The 22,094-nt window shown below is 45.6% G+C and overlaps 1 protein-coding gene and 1 long non-coding RNA gene across 2 annotated transcripts in view; one reads left to right on the forward strand and one right to left on the reverse strand.

Moving 5' to 3' along the window:
* Positions 1–632: 632 nt before the first annotated feature.
* Positions 633–1,081, reverse strand: LOC135394338 (uncharacterized). Its single transcript, XR_010422849.1, has 2 exons — positions 1,011–1,081; positions 633–955 (listed from the first exon to the last, which is right to left on the reverse strand). It is a non-coding gene; the product is annotated as an uncharacterized LOC135394338 (long non-coding RNA).
* A 289-nt stretch (positions 1,082–1,370) lies between these two features.
* Positions 1,371–22,094, forward strand: part of LOC135394336 (lysine-specific histone demethylase 2-like) — a 70,148-nt gene continuing 49,424 nt past the window's right edge. Inside the window, exons 1-8 of the mRNA XM_064625030.1 lie at positions 1,371–1,686; positions 1,967–2,197; positions 8,132–8,221; positions 8,273–8,504; positions 12,109–12,280; positions 16,495–16,670; positions 16,765–16,995; positions 19,651–19,835. Of these exons, the coding sequence (XP_064481100.1) occupies positions 2,013–2,197; positions 8,132–8,221; positions 8,273–8,504; positions 12,109–12,280; positions 16,495–16,670; positions 16,765–16,995; positions 19,651–19,835 (1,271 nt within the window). The 5' untranslated portion in view covers positions 1,371–1,686; positions 1,967–2,012. The remainder of the gene's footprint in view (positions 1,687–1,966; positions 2,198–8,131; positions 8,222–8,272; positions 8,505–12,108; positions 12,281–16,494; positions 16,671–16,764; positions 16,996–19,650; positions 19,836–22,094) is intronic.

Here is a 22,094-nt window from a genome sequence, read left to right on the forward strand (position 1 = left end):
ACCGGGGCGCACTGGTGCAGTTTATCGAGGACGCTATAAGTGTCTTCGATTGGGCTGCACTTTTTGAATGGTGCAAGTAGTTGCATTCTTTTCGCTTGCACCTCCTGCACCAGATCTGAACTGGATTATTTGCGTGCTGCACTTTCCTGTTGAAAAGAAAGGTATTACTAATAAAGTTCCTTTCAGCTGGAAAGTGCAGCTCCCGAAAACCCGTCTTGCGTGGAGTTCAAGGTAGTGCAGTCCAGTGCAAGTGAAAAGAATGCGCTTAGTGCAACTTCTGCCGTTCGGTTCGGCGAAGGTGCAGCCTTTGCACTACACTTTCTCATTCGATTCAAAAAAGTGCCGCAGGAGTGCAGGAAAATGTTGCACCTCCTCATACCACCGTGCAGCCCCAGGCAAAAATCTGGAGTGGGACCACTTCAAAGTGGTTTATTGGACAGGTCCCACTTTGAGTGTGGGACCACTTAGTGACTGGGACCAGTTGAAAGTGGAACCAGCTTCACGATGGTCCCACTTGAAGTGGAACCAGTGGAATTGATCTAGTGGTCTCTGCTAAGTGGTCCGGGATCCGACCACTTAGCAGCTGGGACCACTGAATGCATGACCGAAAATAATGCGTAGAAATGCACATATTGCTCAAGTAATTACCGTTTATTCTGCTAAAAGCATACACTGAGCAGAAAGAAATAATCAATACATCTCTACATTTACATACCATGTAGTATAAGTATAAGTCTGATCACTCACTGTGTCTAGACAAAGCATATGCCTGACTGTGCTATGCACTCACGGACCACAGGGAGCTTTCGTTCGTTGGCCACCTCACATCTTGTATTTTCTTAGAGAAGATGACACGACACTCCTGTTTTCCATGCAGGTCGCGACATACACCCCATTCCTCTTCACCGCACGTTCGGAATCTTATCCTGTTTCTCTTCAAGTTCCCCCGAAGTTTCTAAAATGAAACATCTAATTAATAGTAATCAAAACGTCACGGTCATCACTCATACCTGCAAACATTCGCGACGTGCAGTCCGATTGGCGTTTCACAGTGCGTTCTTGCCCCTACACCGTTTACGTCTTCTTGGCGCCAAAACTCTTCCGGGAAATTGACAATGTGTTGCACACGAACCATTGTCATCGCATTGTCTTACAAAGCGCACTGAAACACACGTAAATACTGCCGATACGTAAATACACGAAAACTTGCCGATTGGCACACCCGTATTTCTAGCCCACCATACTGGCAGCTTCCCAGAGCTTAAGGCCGTATCTAACTTACGGCCATTTCTTAATGACAAAACTTTAAAGGCCGTATATGTGCCCGTCTGACAGAGGTATAACCACTGGGTATAACGTGAAGCGGCAACCTCTCCGCTCTCCGGAACAACTACTGTGCAACAGCCAATCCAATCCAATCTTTGAGTAGCCAATATGGCGACGCCCAATGTGTTGATCGGACGCCGTTGTGTTGTTAAGCGTCGAAGTACTGGGAGCTAAATTTCGAGCTCACCACACCAAAAAGTTTCACCAAATCGTTATTTGGACGGTGACATCTGCTTGCGGCATGTGAACACGTATTTCAAGCAGTTGTAAGAACACGAGGAGCAAGACTTTAACAATTGAACGCTGTCATAACTTCCGTACTGAACAAAACCAGTTTATATTTCCTGTTCTTCGCCTCAGGTAAGAAATTTGCTGTTTTACTGATGTGGAATGTGTGAGTTGTCCTCGTTCTCCTCACTCTATCTCAACAAACGCGCACGTCAGAGCAATTGAGGATGTCCACCTGTCAGGACGGCGGTGATTCTGTGACAGGTGACGGCGTTGCTAAGAAACACAGTTCGGGAAAATGGGATATCTTGAAATGGATGCGTAGGGCCAAATTGGGGACCACGGAGTTGGTATTCTAGAGCGGGCTACACACAGTGCAGTACAATTTCATCGTGACATGCGCACTGCGCAGGCGTCCTTGGCTGCAGACAAAGAAGGCGAAATCTGCTGCCGGAGGGATGCCGAAGCGACGCCACAGCGGCAGCGGCACTCCAGACTCGCAGGGCTCGAGAACTTCGAGTCGTGTGGCTAAGCGCCAGTCGACGGACTCCAAGTCCGGTGAGAACAATGTCGCACTGCGGAGATGTGAGAAGGCCCACTGTGGGGAGCCAAGGCCCGTCTGCTTTGCTAGGACATCAAAGAGGTATTGTGTAAATTGCATTTTTGGTAATATGCCACAGTCATGCATCTGTTGACATATCTGGAGTTTGATACAAATTGCTTGGTATGACATGTGACATATGATTTTGTCTACTTTTAAAGAGCACTTTGATATGTCCTTACCATACCACAGGTATCATGTTTAAAGTACATCCCACCAGAGCACCTCACTGTTGTTGTTTGCTCAGTTATTCAGTTCCGCCGCTTTAATATAATCCTGTTGTGTGCAAAATCAAAGGTTCCTCCAGTGCTGTGCTCACGCATTCAACAATCCATTAGCTCAACCTGATGGTGATGGAGGTGATAATCTTTTAGGCTTCACCGTCTTGTATTCAGTGAACTAATTCACGCAGCTCTTTTTAAAATCATTCCATTTGCTGCTCGCTCCTGACTGCTACACTTCAAATACTCATTGTTATTGAGTTATTATGCATCAAAAAATGAATTATTAAGCTGTAGGATTCTAATTTTAAACTGTGTAATTATAATCTTTCTGTAGTAACCCTGCTTAGGGCCCATTCCACTTTTCGTGCTAATTCGGCAACCGTGATCACGTATTGTTTATGATAAATGTGTCCGTTTAATAGTCCGTATAAATAGTTTTCAGTCTAGTCTTGATCTACATATACCCAAAGGAATGAATTTCAAAATAAAGAAAGAGAAAGTGACTTTCTTGCAACTGAGGTGTCTTATTGACCCTTCTGGGAAATCATGTCAGCAGTGTGTTGGCATTGTACCATCTATGAGGAATGTGATCATCCATACTGCCCTACATTCAACAAAGGAGACACTGAGAGGTGACACTTTTTCAGTTTTGTTTTAAGACCTGTTGAGGCAAAAATGCTTTGTGGTATTTTATGCTTACATATCTTAATATGATATGCCTCATAATAGGAAACAAAAACAGAGAAGAAACACTGTCAAGGAGCCCGCGATGAGGGAATCACACACGTAACATAAAAACGGTTAGGAGCAACTGCTGGCTCCTAACCGTTTTTATGTTACGTATGATATGCCTCCTTAAAGGAACATGGAAAGGAGAGTTGATTGGCTGGAAACCGTTTTTAATTTGTCAAGCTGTGTGTAAAAATCATTCTCGTAATATATTTCAGCTGAAAAATGTTTTGTTACTGTGCAATTCAATTTGTAAAATCGCTCCAGTGGCAGGAGACTTGTGCGCTCGAGCCACAAGCCACACCCGATTGACTGTGACGTCAGATGTTAAAAGTGCTCTCATTCGCTATGGAAAATTTGTCTGCTTCGGACGTGGCATGCTCCTTGTTGGCAGTTATTCATCATGTTCTGTTGGTTTGAGGCATAAAACAGAGGTGCAAATGAACAATAAAACATTACGCTCATACTGGTAATGCGATCGTGTGTCTTATAGTCATTGTTTATTTTTATTTAAGTAACGAAGACTGCCAGCATCTCACATGAGGTGACAGGCAATGTGGCGGTTTGTGCTGTTCGCGAAATGATGCAACGTGACGAGGCCCTCCTCGTATTCGTTCCTGGAAAACAAGACAAAGTGTGTGCTGCAGCTTATTGAACGATCATAGTTCAACGATCGCAACTTTCATTCACACTGCACCTGTACATCTCCATTCCCTTTTGGAGGAGTGCTGACCTCAATCCACATGAGTTCTCGGTTTCGTAGCACCATGTATTCCTGTCGTGCAACCGGAATGAACCGGAGAAGGTTCATTCAGGTGGCAGTAGACTGATCAGGCGACCAAGTTTCCAACACCATGTTTAGTAAAAAAAAATGCAGCCGTCTCTGATGCACATACGTCTAGCAGCAAAATAACGCGCGCGAAAGGCGATCTGCAGTCGGCCGCCGCCACCTTGACAGGTGTCGGTGTGCAGCAGAGGTCACTTGCGAGCCCTAGGAGTGGACGCAACGTCACATCGTGACGTAAGTGCCCATCATTTGTCACGTGTCTTCTACAAGAGTAGGAGAGAGCTCTCTGCATTCGTAAGAATTAATCGACTGCTGCGTGAGATATTTTTCTGGTACGCACATATTTCTTTGAACATATTTCTTGCGTGAAAGTGCTATTTAGTGGTCGGACATTCCATCACGATCAAAAACTTTTTTTTTCTAGGCCTTAGACTGATCCTTTAAAGGTGAATAGAAAGGGCTTGGGAAAAGACAAATTTCACGAGTAGTAGAAATTAGGATTACAAGCCCCAGGATACATATTTGCACAAAAAGTGTGAGTGCAGTGCACAATCCAGGTGCACAAGAGAGCTTTCAGTCTCGCGGGTCGGAAAAAGCTACCTCCTTCAGCCTCCAGCCTGAGACGTCATGTCCTCTGCCCCATAGTGAGATGCGCACCTCCTTTTTTCTTTCTTTATTGTTACGCTTGTATGTGGCACTGCTGCCCGTGTCTGACGCAGAGCAGTTGACCGGTCCCCCCCTCGCTGTGGCGGACTATTCTCGGCAGCCAATAGAATGCTCGATGATTACAACACACACGTCACAGCACGCTGGTAGGAGCTGGGAGAGATCGCCACCGCTACGCATATTCTCGTAAATTACGAGGGGTGTTCAAGTCAAACAGGGACTTTTCATTTTTTGCAAAAGTAAAATGAACTTACAGGCAAGAAATTAGAGTTATTTTTCAATGTAATCTCCAGCTGCACTAATGCACTTGTCCCAGCGTTTCACGAAGGCTTGGATGCCAGCAGTGTAGAAATCCTTACCGGCGCGTAGCCGCCATGATCGAACCGCATTCTTGAGCTTGTCGTCGCAGCTGAAGTGGCGGCCCCCAAGGAACGCGTTCAGTGGCCCGAAGAGATGGAAATCGCTGGGAGCGAGGTCTGGACTGTAAGGGGGATGTGGCAGCTACTCCCAGCCAAGTTCCTGTAAGGTGCGTGTCGGGAGATGCGTGGTATGCGGGCATGCATTGTCCTGTAGGAGGAGGACTCCTGTGATGATGAGGCCCAGCCGCTTTTGCTTCAGCACCTTATGCAGATCCCTGAGAACCTGCCAGTAATATGCACTATTGATGGTGGTACCACTGAGCAGAAAATCAACATGAACAACACCAGCCCTGTCCCAAAAAACTGTGACCATGACCTTACCCGCAGACAGGGTGCTTCGGAACTTCTTGGGAGCTGGCGAGCCCGGTAGCTTCCACTGTTTTGATGCGCGTTTAGACTCAGGAGCGAAACAGTGCACCCACGTTTCGTCGCACGTGATGATCCGATCAAGGAACGGCTGTCCTTCAGTGTCGAAACGGTACCTTAGCTCTTGGGAGACTCTCCAGTCTTCTTGGCCGGTCAAACACGGAGAGCTGCCTCGGGACACAACGGGCACTAACTTTCCGAAACTGGAGATGTTCCTGAGTGATAGTGTTCAACGTTCCCACGGAAAGGTCCGTCTTTCGAGCCAGTTCGAGACATGTCATCCGCCGGTCCTTGTGGATCAGGCGCTCCACAAGTTGGATGTTCTCAGGAACTCTGACACTGGGCTCTGAGCCGCCCTGGCCTGGATTGCCCTGCACTGAGGTATGGCCATCTCGGAACCGTTTGCACCACTGAAACGCTTTGCTGCGGCTAAGTGTATCGTGGCCGTACTGAACCTGAAGTCTTCTGTGAATTTCAGATGACTTTACGCCTTCATTCACGAGAAACTTCATGACACTTCGCAGTTCGATGTGCACGCTCACCTCGTTGTTGGCCATCTTGTCTAGCACGTGTCTTCTGTTTTGCACAAACTTTGGACCACCACGTGGTGAACGCGGAGGCCTGTCCCGTGTGAAAATGACGAAAAAGAAGTAGCGCGAGCCATTTGTACACTCAGGAGACAGAAAGTCCCGGTTTGACTTGAACGCTCCTCGTAATTCCTCATGAATGAAGCTCTTCCTTAAGGAAATATTTTGCGTGGCAGTTGCTGAAGGTAGTATGTACCATGCGGTAAAAAAAAATATTTGCTATATGTTCGAGGTGCCTTCATGCCCCTTTAGGTAAACTTCAAGGTATAGTGAGCTTCTCCTACAACTTCTTGATGATTGCTATGGGATACTCTGCTTCACATTCTATTGGTTTCGGCTTCCACAAAGTCTGCTTGGGTAAAACGAGATCAAGTGATATTCCTCACTATCATTCCTCAGTGATCCCACGGTTAATGGGCCACCAGGACCACCTTCATTAGTTCTCAGTTAATATATGCGTATGAAGATAAATAGTTGTAAATGCCTCACTTCAGGATGTACCTTCCCCGAAGTTAGGAAGAACCTGATAGGTAGGGTGAGGAAAGTGAAAACTTCACATTCCTGCCATTTGTTCACTCAATTTGTGGCCCAACACACAGCCTGTGGGATTTTTATGTCATTACAGCGAGAGTCCAGGCCAAACGAAGACTAAACAAACTGTCACATGCTTTCTTGCTGGGCTCAGCAAAATATTTTAATTAAATTGCCAATTATTTATAATTGAATTTGATAGCCAGTGCGTTTACTGGCATTGAAAATTGTTAAAAATTGGGCTGTTCGGTGTAGCATGCTTTAAAAGCGTCAACAACAAGTCAAAGGATGACACAACACACAAGCACAGACTGACGAACAAGGATTTTTAGGATTCAAGGATGAAATACCCATTTTTTGGAAGCCTAGAAATGGGGGTTTTGGTAGAAACGTTTTCTGTTATGTCTTGCGTATGGCGAGCACATTAATGAAAGTTTGAACTGGTTTAGATTAGGGATGGGCCAACTGAAACCTAGGCGAATCCCAGTGCCCAAAGTGGTGAATCGAATCTTTGGAATCCAATCCAGCAACCATGTTTGTTTGTTTCTTTTTAAAATTGGCGCCTCCAGATTTCAGAGCATGTGGAGTCACTATATGCTCAGTTGATGACCCCCATCTGGCAGCAGTGAGGGCAGTTGCACTTTGTCTGGTGAAGACAAAATCAATGCCTACTTGTCAGAATCACTGCTTCCGCCCTGTGCAGACATCTTCAAGTACTGGAAGGACAACCAAAAATATCCCGATTTGAGGAAACTGTCGAAAAAGTTCCTGATCACACCCCCATCGACAGTAATGTGAAACAGAGTGTTCAGCACATCGGGTGTCATAGCTGATAAAAAAACGCAGCAGGCTAGACCCTGAGCGGGTGAGAATGTTGGTGTTTTTGAACAAAAATATGCATTAATTTAAAACTTTCAGCTGTGTTGTCTTCTTTGTTTGTTTATAATGCTCTGGACTGGAAGAGTTCGGGCAGGAACTCTCGCATTACAAGTTTAAAAGTTACATGGTTTTGCTTTTGATTGGTTCTTAGTTTTATGGAAAGAATTCAGGCTCGAGAGTTTATGTATTTCCTGTAGTCGATGAACAACATGTTAAATAAATTACATTTAAGAAGTATGTGGGTAAGTTTTCTCCTGAAAGTGAACTATTATTTAATTAGCTTTTCATTAAACAAATACTATATCAAATTCTGCTTCGAAACACTTTTCAGTAGAAGCGTTTTTTTTCCCTGTCTTTTTCAAACTCTTTTTTAAGAAAGGATTCAAAAGATTCGCGGATTCGCAGAACCTTCCTTTGATTCGGATTCGGAAAATTCTGGATTCGTCCCATCTCTAGTTTATATCATAACAAGTAAGATAAACACATCTAGAACCAGAATTTGTTGTAGGACATTTTGATATACATATTGAGAAACTCACATGATGTGGCAAATTTCCTCCACACATCGTCTCTAGCTCCCTGCCAGGATTCATTATCATTACGTTGTCCGAAAAGCAACCACTGGAAACGCTTGTTTTACAGAGTCCCACTTGATGCTAAACGGCATTGTAGGGCTGTAGGAATGCAGTCAATCTGAAATATGAGCGGCAAACTTAGAGCGTAAGATGAAATGTGTGCTTCTAAATGCTCTTCTTCCATCAACTGGTAATCCAAGTATTTGTGTATAGGTGCTGCGGAGATGGCTACACATCACGGTGGTACCACGTGTCATCTGGAGAACATTTCTGCAATGAATGTTTTGAATACTACTACAGAAGGTGTGGCCACTGTGTGTGTGCGTCACTTATCTAACGAAAGTAGCATTTCAGCTCCAAGCCTGGTTACACAGAGTACCTCAAGTGGCGAGAACATTGGACACACCATGCAAGGTCCGACGCTTCACTCCGCAACTTTATGGGAGACCAGATCTTGCCCTTTTGGGTGCAGTGCACATCATGTCAGAAGTGGCGTCGCCTTCCCAAGGGGGATGTGCTCACCCCGGAGGTGGTGGACACCTTCACCTGTTCAGACATTCCTTCCTACGATGAAGACGATGCCCAGGTAGTGTTTCATTTTCGTGCAGAATCTGGGAGTGACAAAAAAAAAACGTTGTGTGTAGTCTCTGTGGTTGTTCTTCTTTTTCTTTTTTTTCTATGGTTCTCGATCGTCCAGAGATCGACAAGTTGACTTAAAATTGTTGACAATCTGGGTTTGTGCAAAACAGCCTGTGTTTGCGATGCATGCGAGATTGGCTAAATGCTGATTTTATTTGTTTGAATATCCACTAAGTATTTCTCTTTCATTCTACTGTATACTAGGCATTGTAGAAGTCACTAAGAAGAGAAGCTCTCGTTATTCAGGCAAAATTTTAGTCTGAATAGTTACATTGTAAGTAGGTGTAAAATCAAATCTGAAATTTCTAACCTAGTTTGTAAAAGCAAGGAGGTGCATTGAAAATGTAGCAAATTTTCACGAGCACACTCCACACATTTTGGACGACACATGATGTAACGAGGCAACTTCTATGTAGAAGTTATGGTGCATTCTATGCATTTACTCACTTGCTTGGGCCGTGCTCGGAGCGAAATGTATGCTTATGAGCTTCATCATTGAAGTGAAGGACAATTCAGGCCTAGATGAGCTTCAGCCATCACTATTGTTGAGAAACAATGTGAGCAGCAAATCTCTCGCTCTTGTGGAGAATGAGGTCACCTTTCTGCGAAGGGATTTGGTGCCTCAGCCTGGGTAGGATGTCTTCGTAATAAACGTTACTTGAAGTTGAACGTCTGTGTTCCTGTCGCATTCACTATGTTTCACCTAAATCAATGCGCTCTACTAGTCCTTTCGAGAAATGAATAAATTGGAAGCAGATTAGCCGCAGGCCAAATACCACGGGTGACATAAACCCGCAATTTTAGTAACTACCCCCAAGCGGATGCTTCGGTGCTGCGGGTCTTGTCATCCTTACGTGTGTTCTCCCTGCATGGAGAGCATTGTCGTCACAATGCCCCATCGGTGGAGTCTCCTCCATGTCCTCAGGCTTGAGGTGCAGAATGTGGGTTGTTTGTAATGCAGGAGGTATTCAGTCGAAGTAGATTGCAGGATTCTACTTGGTAATTGATGTTGGAAATTCTGAGAACAACTTTGTGCAGTACTGAATGTACAGTACAGTATAATACCATAAATGTACAACAATGTACATCCAGCTGGAAGCTTCACAAAGGATCATTATGGTAGGAGGAGGCAAGCTAGCTGATATAGACATAAGCAACACAACATCAGTGCTTCATCTGTGTAGGGCCCCCCTGCACTGAGGGTTTTTATCGCTTTTAGCAACACAATATTTCTCTGCATACAAGGAAAAACTGGGCTGTGTACGGTGCAGATTCAAAACCTTTGAGAGATGTCTGCAATGGTCTGTTGAGGTTGAAGGATGACGAGAGCCCATTTACAGATTTTTACGTATTTGTGGTTGTAGAATGCTTTGCGCCTAGCGTGCATTTCCATGCATGACAACTGGACACGCATGACTTCGTGTTGCGTGCGGGAGGCACAGTGATTTGCAAAGTACATCGAAATTATACTTGAAGTTAAGTCCCTGGTACCGTTGGTACTTGAAGTACAGTAGAAAGCACCAAATTGCCGATCGACGTAAAGGGATGGTTGCATCTGTTCCAGTCGATTTCGAAACTATAGTGTCATTTTATTCCTTCTGGACCATGGTATCGAAAACCCCACGCGAAATAGTGGCGTGGCGTAGTTTAACTGTTATGCGATGGAATAAATGGCAAGAGCAGATGACGGATGTTGAGAGTATTCCGGAATTTCCTCTCTGGAAAAACGAGAAAACGTAGCTCCCTAAGAACCAATGAGGGTGCGACCTTGAGAAAAGTAATGCCGTGGGTGGCGTCTCATAGAGTTGTGGGCCGTCTGGACGGCGCCTTTCCTCCTCTGAGTGCCACACTCTCACTCTCCGCTTAGAGAGTGCTTTCACGCCGTCAGAACTTCTGTGGCCGTGGAAGCAGCGCTGATATTTAAAATTTGCTTATTTAACCCCTTCATGTCACATTGTTGTTCAGAAAATTACCTGAAAATGCCAAATTTTTAATTGCATAGTTCGATTCCTAGTACATAAAAATCACTGTTTGCAAAAGCTTCTGCGTGATACAACCAAAATTTCCATATAAAATATGTGTGCAGTCATGTCTCGCTTATCTGGAGTTCAGGTATCCGGAAAATTCCTTATCTGGACTACATTGCTGGGAACAAACCAGCTACCATTGGATTTTGTCTCTGTTATCCGTATCCGGACAGCAAGTACGGGGGCCAATCTTTCTTCTTTAGCCAATCTTCCAGGACCTATGTCATTCTGATTCGCTTATCCGGAAAAGTGTCAACGTCCATTGTCCTTCGCATGTACTGTGTTCGCATTATTCCGGAAAAGGGTCACATCTCACCGGGACATTCTGTACTGTTTGACTCCCCTTTCCTCAGAGGTCACTCACTTTGGTGTGTGCGAGCACATGGTAGAGATGGTAGATGATAAGCGGAAGAGGTGCCCTGTATCAACCAGGCGCAAGAAATCCATGTGTGGACGTCATTGTCCAGGCTGTCCGAAAGCATTGCCTGTCTTTTGGCCTATGCCAAAGACATTCGCAAAAAAACAAAAGCATGTGCGCGGGACCAACTTTCTGTGACATTACCCTTCTTTGAACAGCAGGGTGACGCAGCGGGTGCCATGGCTGTGACGAAAATTCTGTCACACGCGTGCCTACTAATTTCAAGCAGCTCACTTCGCATGAATGTTTGAAGTAATGATCTTTCCCTTGTTTCTTTTTCTGGAGCTATAAAGAGGTCTTCCAAATTTTTTGGGTTTCCCCGGAAATTCGTTATCCAGATGGAAAGGGACGACTCCCGAGGTGTCCGGATAATCGAGACATGACTGTCTATAAGTATATAACCAGACCAATAAAACCAAATGTGTGCATGTTATATGACCAAAACAATATATATCACCAAAAATGGCATAACAAAAATGATATAACCAAGAAAAATCAGGATGGGTAGCCAAAAACGGTAAGCGAGGCGGATGTGGCGGTGGGTTATTTGTGGCCGACAATGGCGAGGCATTCCATCACCAGTAGCAGGTCATGCTGAAGACTTGGAGGTGGTGGGTTCGAATCCTACTACCAGCTGCGCTGTCTGAGGGTTTCCTTGGGTTTTCCGAAGACTTTCCAGACGAATGTCGGCGCAGTTTCACCAGAAGTCGGCCCAGGAATTATACTACCCCCCCACTCCTTCCTGCTGTCCTCTCCATCTGTCCATGTCTGTACGCCGCTCATAGCCACAGTTGCTTCGCGACACTAACACACACACAAAATATCTGCAGTTTCAAAATTTTGCCCCACCTTGTCTGTTCAGGAGATAACAGGGTAGTTACTGGTCTCTATGCTAAATTGTACTATTAGAACTCACCTTAAAGGGTTTGTCAAAGGTGTGACAAAATCAAGTTATCAGGTGATCAAAACATAGGATATTCAAACATGAGGAATATCACAAGGATGGGCAGTGATTTCTTTACAAGTAATAAGGTACCTTTAGAATTGGCAGCATTACAAATTGTTATTTGTAAAGTCTCACCTCGTAATTCATTCTTATTTTACAGGATCCATGCACAGTTCCTCAGGATCCCCAGGCAGCTGCTGCCGTGCAGCCCGAGTGGATCTGCACTCTAGCACAGCCTCCTTTCATGGTACACTCACCTGCCCAGCAGTTCCTGGGGGATTATTATGCTGATGGTGTGGGTCTCAGTCCAGCAACCCTCAACGGAGATTCAGGTCAGCCATTTGCAGTCTGTCAACTATTCCTCGTGTGTCTGTACTTGACTCAGGGATTTTCCCAACATCCTCCCACGCCCCGCCAAAGACCTTTCATCATGTGACAGAAGGGTCAAGAAGCCCCAAAGAACCAGCAGATTCCTCCTACGCAATGCCAACAATCGGCCTCCGAGATGAAGATCCAGCAAAAATCCTTGAATTGACCTGCCTGAATTGAGAGGCAGGCTGGTTTGTCGGCTGTTTGTCAGCAGTGAGCCTTTGTTTTTTGGGGGGTCTGTCCCTGGCACGCAGCTTCCTTCTTCAACAGCACTTTGAGTCCGCTTCAAGTTCAGTCATTCTCAGTCACTTTTAGTCTGTTCTGTAATGTCTAACTAAGGTTCTCAAATACAGTAAAAGCTCGTTAATGCGAATCCCGCGGGGATGTGAAAAAAGTTGGAAATTAATGAAGTTTAAACTAACGAAAGACAAAGAAAAAGACACGCGAGGCCACGAGTGCATGAGGAACAGTCAAAAAATTTATTTGCGAAAGAAATCAGTTATTGACTTTTGTCTTTGGCCGTTAAAAATAAGCACAGTCAATAGAGCTGTGCGAATATTCAAAATTTCGAATATGAAACGGATATAAGATGATATTCGAATGCTATTCGCAACCTATTTTGAGTATTCAAAATTTTTTGAATATTTTTCGCATAGTACTGAAGCCAGGTATCGTTATCGCCATTCTGCAGGTGGGCTTCGCCTCACTGCATCCAAGAGTTAGGTCAAGCCCTCTTTACGTTACTGCCATTGCTCTTTTGGGTGCAGCACCATTCTGCCAGTCGGCTTCACCTCATTAGTCTCGAGCGTTAGGTGAAGCCCGCTTTACACTGTTTACAATCAGTAAAGACGCTAGTGTCACCAAAGTCTACAAGTTTTGTGAGCTCATGGTCAACACTATAATCTGAGCATTGCATGTTCCAGTAAATGTACTCCCAACTTTGAGAGTTATGCTCAGAAACTCATGGAAATATGTGCAGTTTCTAAAAAAAAGTACAGGAAATCCACAGTGTAAAAATAGAGATAAGGAGATGCACACAGAGCAGGCTGCATGAAACATGTTGTCTAACTCTCAATGCAGTTCATCCCACTAATGCGGTCTACCATACACAACGCAGAGGGACCCTTCTCTCACGATATGTTATGCTGGTTGAAAATGCTCGCATGTTTGGAGCAGAACATCATCTAATGAGCGTGACACCACAAAATATTTCACCGTTACGTATTCGAAATTATTTGAATAGACGAGTTCAGAAAATCCCAGTGCTCCTTGTCGTGCATCCCAGTGCTCCACGTCGGAACAGCATGGAGGCCACCCGTTTCTTTCGTATTAGTAAACTCCCACAGTTCAAAGCGACGCTAAGCACTCTGGGATTTTCTGAACTCGTCTATTTCATCTTTTTTTATTATTGGAATTCGATTAGTCATCGGAAGAAATTATTCGAATTCGATACATCATGTGAAGATATTATTCGGATTCAATTTGCAGTGTAACTGAAATATTCATAAACTATTTGCACAACTCTAAGCTTTGTTTAAATGCACGCACGTGCCATAGTGCTTCGTCTTGGCCTTCCTTGAGGCTGAAGAAAAGGCGCGTGATGTTCAGTGCCATGACCTCCATTTTTAACGGCACTGGTTTGCCTCCGACGGAGATGTGTGCAATTATCTCCTCGTCCATTAAAGTCCCGCAAACCGCTGTGGAACTGTCTGCATCAACGTAGTCTGCGAAGCTAATATCTTGAAGCACGTCACTCACGGCTGCAGGAACTATCTCTTCTCGGGGTTGGACTCCTGTAGGCTGTCTTCATCCACGCTTGCGGAACTTGGGGCAACAAATCCACAGTGGCAAAAACAGTTCCCAATCGTAGCTGAAGTGACCTGTTCCCACATGCGCACCAGCGTGTGCAACGCGGTTGTGTGTTGTGTGCAACGCGGCCTTGTTGTCTTATTGTCTTGCCTAGACAGGCAAGACATAGGAAGGCCGGACCTGGGCTTAAGAATGCGGCCCGTGCAGTGCTCTAGTGCAAGGCCTCTCTAGAAGCTTTGCTTTTTGTGGCAGGTTGTACGAGGGATGTTCAAGTCAAACTGGGACTTTTCATTTTTCGCAAAAGTAAAATGAACTTACAGGCGAGAAATCAGTTTTATTTTTCAACGTAATCTCCAGCTGCACTAATGCACTTGTCCCAGCGTTTCACGAGGGCTTGGGTGCCAGCAGCGTAGAAATCCTTACCGGCGCGTAGCAGCAATGATCGGACCGCATTGAAATTGAAATTTTTTGTTTTATTGGTGCCCAAGAACAGCCTCATAGGCCTTAGTATTGGCGCCCAGAAAACCGTGGCCATGACCATACCCGCAGACGTGGTGCTTCAGAACTTCATAGGAGCTGGCGAGCCCGGATGCTTCCACTGTTTTGATACGCGTTTAGACTCAGGAGTGAAATGGTGCATCCACGTTTCATCGCACGTGATGATCCGATCAAGGAATGGCTGTCCTTCAGTGTCGAAACGGTACCTGAGCTCTTGGGAGATTTCCAGTCTTCTCTGCCGGTCAAACACGGAGGGCTGCCTCGGGACTCAACGGGCACTAACTTTCCGAAACTGGAGATGTTCATGAATGATAGTGTTCAACGTTCCTACAGAAAGGTCCGTCTTTCGAGCCAGTTCAAGGCATGATATCCGTCGGTCCTTGAGGATGAGGCGCTCCACAAGTTGGATGTTCTCTGGAACTCTGACACTGGGCTCTGAGCCGCCCCGGCCGGGATCGTCCTGCACTGATGTACGGCCGTCTCGGAACCGTTTGCACCACTCAAACGCTTTGCTGCGGCTAAGTGTGTCGTGGCCATACTGAGCCTGATGTCTTCTGTGAATTTCAGATGACATTACGCCTTCATTCACGAGAAACTTCATGACAATTCGCTGTTCGATGTGCACGCTCACCTCGTTGTCGGCCATCTTGTCCAGCACGTCTCTTCTGTTTTGCACAAACTTTGGACCACCCCGTGGTGAACGCGGAGGCCTGTTGCACGTGAAAATGACGAAAAAGATGTAGCGGGAGCCATTTGTACACTCAGGAGACAGAAAGTCCCGGTTTGACTTGAACACCTCTCGTATAATGTGTAGTTGCACAAGAACGATTATCATAGCTGATGTTTAGTGTATCAGTGGAATCTGATCTGCACATGCTCCAGAAGCCCTTAAGCATCTTCAAAGAGCCCGTAGGAGAATGAGTGAGGTTGTTGTCAAGGGGATGAGCACCCGACGGGAGAACCAATCGGGTGGCTCGCCCACCCAGAGCAGGATGTGCCTACAAGGTCAAGCCGCTTCCAACATGGCTTCAGCGTGGAAAAACACCATTTGGGAAATATATCCTGCATTGTCACTCCTTATGGACTGCTCGGCTAACTAAGCAGACGTAAATTGGGTTTGTTCATCTGTGTGTGAATGTGAGCGTGTATGGGAGAAAATATAAAAGAGAATGGGCCAGAGAGTGAATGTGTACGTAGTGTAATTGGTCTCACACCAGACCAGAAGTCAGAAAGATGTGGGTTCAAGTCATAGAACTCTTATAATAACTAGAAACCAAGCCAGCGAAGGAGGGCATCTCAACATGTGAGCCGCCATGCTCAATACAGTAGGCCTAGCGTGTTACGAACAGCATCTCCTACGAGTTCTGTGCGTTGTTCTTTCATGTCACAGCACAAGGTTTACACCGTACAATACTCGTTCCCTAAGGAATCCAAGCGCACAGGTGATGGCAGACAAAACAAACACACTTTGCACACAGCATGGCACACGGAGCCCAGCGGAAGCGGAAGCGACTTGCATTGGATTGGATACCATTTTGCCGAATGTACTTAGTCTTCACACGTGGAAAGTCTGTGGCCGAATCCGGCCGAATCCAGAATATCGATCATGGCACCTCCCAGACTTGGACATTGGGAGAGGGCCTTGCCTCTGTACAACTCCTTTGCTCTCCCTCATCACACTCTCTCCCAGCTTTTCTTCTAGCCTCTCTCCTTACGATTTCTATGGTTCAAGTACCACCACCAGCACTCGCTGACTTTTCATCAGCTGCCACATTTCAGATAACCAAGCAGAGTTTAGAGTGATTCTATAGTGTACTGCTCCTTTAATTGCACACACTGGAAGTCTCACCAGTAATAATGAATTTTATAGGGAAGGTTCCAAAGGAGTATCAAGAGGAGGACGACTCTTATGTGGATTCAGAATCCCTAGTGCGGCTACTGCAGCCCTTCTACCGACCGGGAGAGCAAGGAAAGGCGCTCTGCTTTCATCCAGACATTATGGAGTCCTATGAAATGGACGCTTTTCCAGAGTATGCCAGAGAGCAGGTGAACTTTGATTTTGCAGTTGCTGACCTTCTTTTCTATAGTGGTGACACGTTACATTCATCTTGTATTTTAACTGGTGGCCAATCACGAGCAGGTGATGTACTTGGGGGTACGCAACGTCGTGGTAGCTCTGTGGGCTCAGCATCGGTCTCAGTGGCTGGACATCGCACATATTTCACGTCACCTTCTATGCCGTGGCCTAGCACGCATTCGCTGCCTCCTGGAGGCCAAGAGGATATTGCACATGTTCACCCTGCGAGGTATCGTCAATGTTGGAGCCATCTCCCCTCCCAAAGGCCCACTCCTGCCACCTGTGTGCAGACAGGTGAGCCTCAGATGGTTTTTCATATCCAGTAGAACCTTTGCATAGTGACCCTGCATATAGTGAAGTTATGGATGTAGAGTCGAGCCCGTTTATAACAATATTGACGGGAATGCAAAATCCAATCTTTATATCAGAGTTATCGTTATATACGAGCTTTCGCGAAATCGCCGGTCGAGATCGCGTCAGTGAAGTAGAACGGCACAAGTTGAATGCCACTGGACTTGTACGTTTGTGGAGAGCGCAACAGGGTTTTATCAAACTCTAAATTGACAAAGTTTTGTATCAAGAGCTTTTCCAAGGTCAACGTAACCGCCGATATCAAGTGATGCTCCAAACCTTCTGAGATAGATGATTTCGTCCATTGGTTGTCATCCAGTGTCGTAGTCATCATCATTCTCACTTATTGGAACTACATTGTCCATTAGAACGTGCCTTGTCCACGTGTAATTCGTTGGCGGGTGTTTAGACGACGACACGCAACTGCCTGCCAACCCACATTTTGGAAGGCACGGTACTTCGCAATGAGGTTTTCCACCAGTGCAAAATCTGTCGTGCACGTGCAACTTCGAATTGTTCTATGTGCCTTTACTCATCTAAACGCGTCCCGGAAGCGTTGACACCATTGTAGCACCCAGCAAGCCAAAAGAAAACTTGAGGACGAGAGAACGATGTGGAGAAGGAGCAACCTGCTCTACTTCCTGCGAGCCCCTTCGAAGTCTCGTGCCTGGCAACGCGCGCATCTAATCCCTGTCAGTCATGCGCGGATAAACACACTGCGTTCTCACTTTGCCAAGGCTCTTGAAAATGCTACCTTAATTTGTTTTCAATGAAAAAGTTGAATCTTCCTTCTCGATTTTCACAAGTTTTACCGGCTGCCGGGAAAATTCTGATTGCTATATGTGAGCAAACACTTTCACGACGATCGCTATATCGAAGTCTCGCTTACATGCACTTGAATGGACCAGCTGACGGGAACCAACAATTCGATCGTAATATTGGAGTTATCGTTATATCGGAGATCACAATAAACGGGCTCAACTGTAGTGAAGTAAACCCCCATGTTTTGAAACCCCAACCATGATGTAGTGAAGTTTTTTAGCAGTTCAACAAAGATCACTAGATCCTACTAAAGAGGTGCTTTTCTTGCGCATATCTGGTTCATGACTTGAGAATTGAGTATAGTGTGTGTGTGAGTGAGAGGGAGGGGAACATTAACATTGAACAACCGTGATGACTGCTTTTCATGACCCTACAGTTGTGTGGCAGAGAATGTGACAATAGCTGCGTTCTTTTTGTCTGCACATCTTGAACTAGTCCAGAGATTGCAACACTTTTGCATTCTTTTTGGGATGCCGCCACACTACAATTTCACATCCCCATTATTTTTGAGGAGCATTAAGCTTAATCTGCACCAATTCCCCCCCCCCCCAATTTCCTTGCACCGTGTATACCCGTGGTGCAATGGAAAGTGTAGACGAAGGTGCACTTAGCATATCTACCACAGCTACCTCACTGATAGCCTGGCTGGTGCTGTCGCATACCGGCGAACATGTGATGAATGATGGGGAATATCTCTGCGTAGCATCAAGTAGACATATAACTGGCAAAAGGTGACTGTGACAAAAAGCAATATTTCCTATCAGTTAGTGCTTGTCACATGTTACAAAAAACCCAGATGTTAAAAAAGTTCGGAACATAATAATGCTTGTGGTTATGCAATTCCAGTAGTGCAGGAACAGGCACTGCCATGGCTGTCAGCCTAAACTGTGCACAGTATCGAATGACACTTTCTTCATTTTGCACTTTCTCCCTTTCTTTTGAGATGGCACTAGTGTAGCACCACCTGAAGTAGGTGTACACCTCCGCTGCACGACAGTGCAGGTGCAGAACTGGTACTGCATTCTGCGTGCTTAAAAGAATGTACTTAATATAATTTGGAGAATGGCATACCTATTTGGGACCTTAATTGCATAGTGTGCCATAGATGTGTTCACCAGCCTCAAACCCCAGTACAGCTTCTTTGCATTCCATTTGTCCTCATTGAGCACAGTTCAGATCTCGCTTGTTACTCTTGTGTTCCTGTTATTGTTATTTTCAGATTGCTTGTATGTAATGGTGGTCTGTCCCTATTCCCCTCTGTTCTCCCATGAATGTCCTTAACAGCACCACAGGACAAACTTTTCTACAGATGTTGATGGTACGCTTACCGGGCGTATGGTATGCCATGACCTTTCCAAATCCACTGTTTCCATAATCTGAATATCATCTCCAATACCTATGCATAACTAATTTGGAAGAAATGCTTTTTGTTTGAAATGTTCTTGTTCTTCTATTCAGTCTTTTCCACTTCTAAACCCTGTACTTGGATATTTGTACCTGGGCAATGCATTTGCAGCATTATGTACCCTGCATGTCCATCTGTCAAAATCAGTGGGTTGGCAATGCTGTTGCAGCATTATGTACACTGCATGCCCACCTGTCAAAATCAATGGGTTGGCAATGCAGTTGCAGAAAAGGTTGACTTTGTGCAACTGTTCTGTGCTTCTGCTGGTGTCTTTGTGTTGACAGCATTGTTTGGTTATTATACAATACACCAGCTATGTGACATGAATGTTCTAATAGGTTGTCATTTAATGAGACTGTGATGCTTTCCAGAAAAGAGTGATAGTGGTGGGAGCTGGCCCAGCAGGTCTGGCAGCGGCACGTCACCTCTACAACGTGGGACTGCAAGTAACCGTGCTTGAAGCACAGGACACACTTGGGGGCCGAGTGCAAGATGATCGTTCTTTAGGTGTTACGTTGGGCATGGGTGCCCACATTGTGACGGGAGTCACTAATAGGTGAGACATCAGTATGGCACAATTGCCCTTGCAGAGATTTTGGCAAATTTTGGATTGCGAGGAATATCCCAAAGCAGTTTATGGAGGAAAACACTGAATGATTATAAAATGAAGGTTTCAGAACCATATGTCCCCAAATAGCTCACCTGCAACGATTCTTCTTTTAGCTAGAGGTGTGCGTATACTCAAAATTTTGAATATTTGAGTTTCTTCTTGTTCTTTTTTTTTTCGAATATCATATCAGCTTACTACAGTGGAACCTCGTTAACGCGTCCCAGTATGTAAAGTACGTACAAAGCAGTCCTCTGTCATAACCGCAAACACTAATTATGTTACTCATCGTCACGAGAAACAAAAAAAAAAAACACAAACCGAGATGGACATAACGAAATCACAATCTTTATTTCACGCTGAACCGCAGAAGTCGGTGATTTTTGTTTGGCGATACACCGACCTCGCGGCGAGGAGACCAGCCTCAAAGTCCTTCCAGCTTGGCGCCAACTGTTCCGCCAAACCGTGCTTTTTCACACGCAATCTACGTACACAAAATGTTTTCATGTTGGACGCTGCTGCACTTTAGAAGCTTTGCTCTCGAGTTCCATATCCCGCACACTGTAGTCAGGGGCAAGCCTTTTTCACGGGCAAGCACTGCCTTCTTGGCTCCTCTTTCAATGTTCCGGATGATGTCTAACTTCTCCTTCACGCTCAAAATGCAAGGCTTGGCCATTCTCCGATGATCTTGCAGAAGGACTGAACAAGCAACGCACAACCACAGTCGAAAGCAGAAATTCTTAACGTATTGCAGCGTGCAGAAGTAACACGTAATGATATGCTTAAGGCCCCCGGGTTTTCCGCGACTCCGCAAAATATCACGGAATCCGGAATTCATCACGGAAACCTTGGTTTGGCTCGAAATTTCGCGGAATTCTTGGTTTTGCACGGAATTTCGCCGATGCGAAGGACGCGATTGTTTGATGTGGACGATTACTACAACATGCAGCGTCTCAGGAGAAGTATTGCATGCTAACACAAAAGAGCGTCAGATAAAAGCGCGTGCTGTGCACGCTCCCAACTGCTCCAAGGTGCACGTGACCCCGGAGAACTGACAAAATTTATGTTGATAACAGTGCTGCGTGTGTGACCCGACCTTAGTACTTTTGTTTTGCACAGACAGCCCGTGTATCTTGTGCCGCGCGTTCCCAATACATGTGATTCTGGTGGACAGAGGGGACTGAAGCAGTGCAATGTCCAAGCGCTCTCACTTGGGGAATAAAGATGCCTAACAGAACAGAGAGTGCGTGAGTGTGGCACACGAAACTTCTACGCGGACGGTGGACTTCCCTTTTGCCATTGGTGTGCCAAATCCATCGATCGACAGTGAAAGTCTACAATAGATGACCATATTAGGAGCTGCAGTCACCGGGAAAATGCAGAGAAAGCAAAGGTTGATCCCACAGTGTCCGGATCACGGCTCCAAAAGCAGGCCAGGCTGCAAACTCTGGAGACAGTCCTGACAGCAAAGAGGGTGAGGGATGACTTGGTTCTGAAGTTCTCGATATGTTTGTGTTCGCTAATATACCGATTGAAAACGCAGATCACCCGATAGTCCGGAGTTTCCTGAAAACGCGAGTCACAAACGGGGGATCAGTGCCTGTGTCTGACACACTGCGTGAGAAACTTCCTGAATGGTTCGCAAGGCACCACTCCGTATTGAAGGACAAGTTTAAAGGTGCCACTGTCTCGGTAGTTGTACACGAAACTACAGATGACAGAGTAAAATTGGTGGTGAATGTACTGTTTGTAAAAGAGTCATCGACGGACGATTCACTACAACCAGTCCTTGTGGATGTGGTGTTCACGAACGAAGTAAACTCCGCAGCAAGCGGCAAGATCGTCATCAAAGCGTTTACCACCTATGGAGTAGAGTTCGAGAACGTGGTAGCACTTGTGACTGACAGGGCATCCTACATGAAGAAGGCATTCCGGGAGTGCATTAAACCGCTGTGCAGGTACAGTCAGTCGAATAGTATCAACCTGATCGGTGCTACTATGTACAAATCGTTTCCCGTTTTCGACAAGTTCATCGCACACACGAAAAAAGTCTTCCATCTATCAAGTGGAAAACATGCACATTTCAATGCTCACCTTGAAGTATGCAGTGTTGCGAACCCGAAAGCACAGTGTGCTAGAGCCTTGCACTGGCCGACTTTTCTGGGCCCGACCCAGCCCGGGTGCATCGAAAAATGGCCTGCCTTGACT

The sequence above is a fragment of the Ornithodoros turicata genome, chromosome 5 (assembly GCF_037126465.1).
Source record: "Ornithodoros turicata isolate Travis chromosome 5, ASM3712646v1, whole genome shotgun sequence".
Taxonomy (NCBI): domain Eukaryota; kingdom Metazoa; phylum Arthropoda; class Arachnida; order Ixodida; family Argasidae; genus Ornithodoros; species Ornithodoros turicata.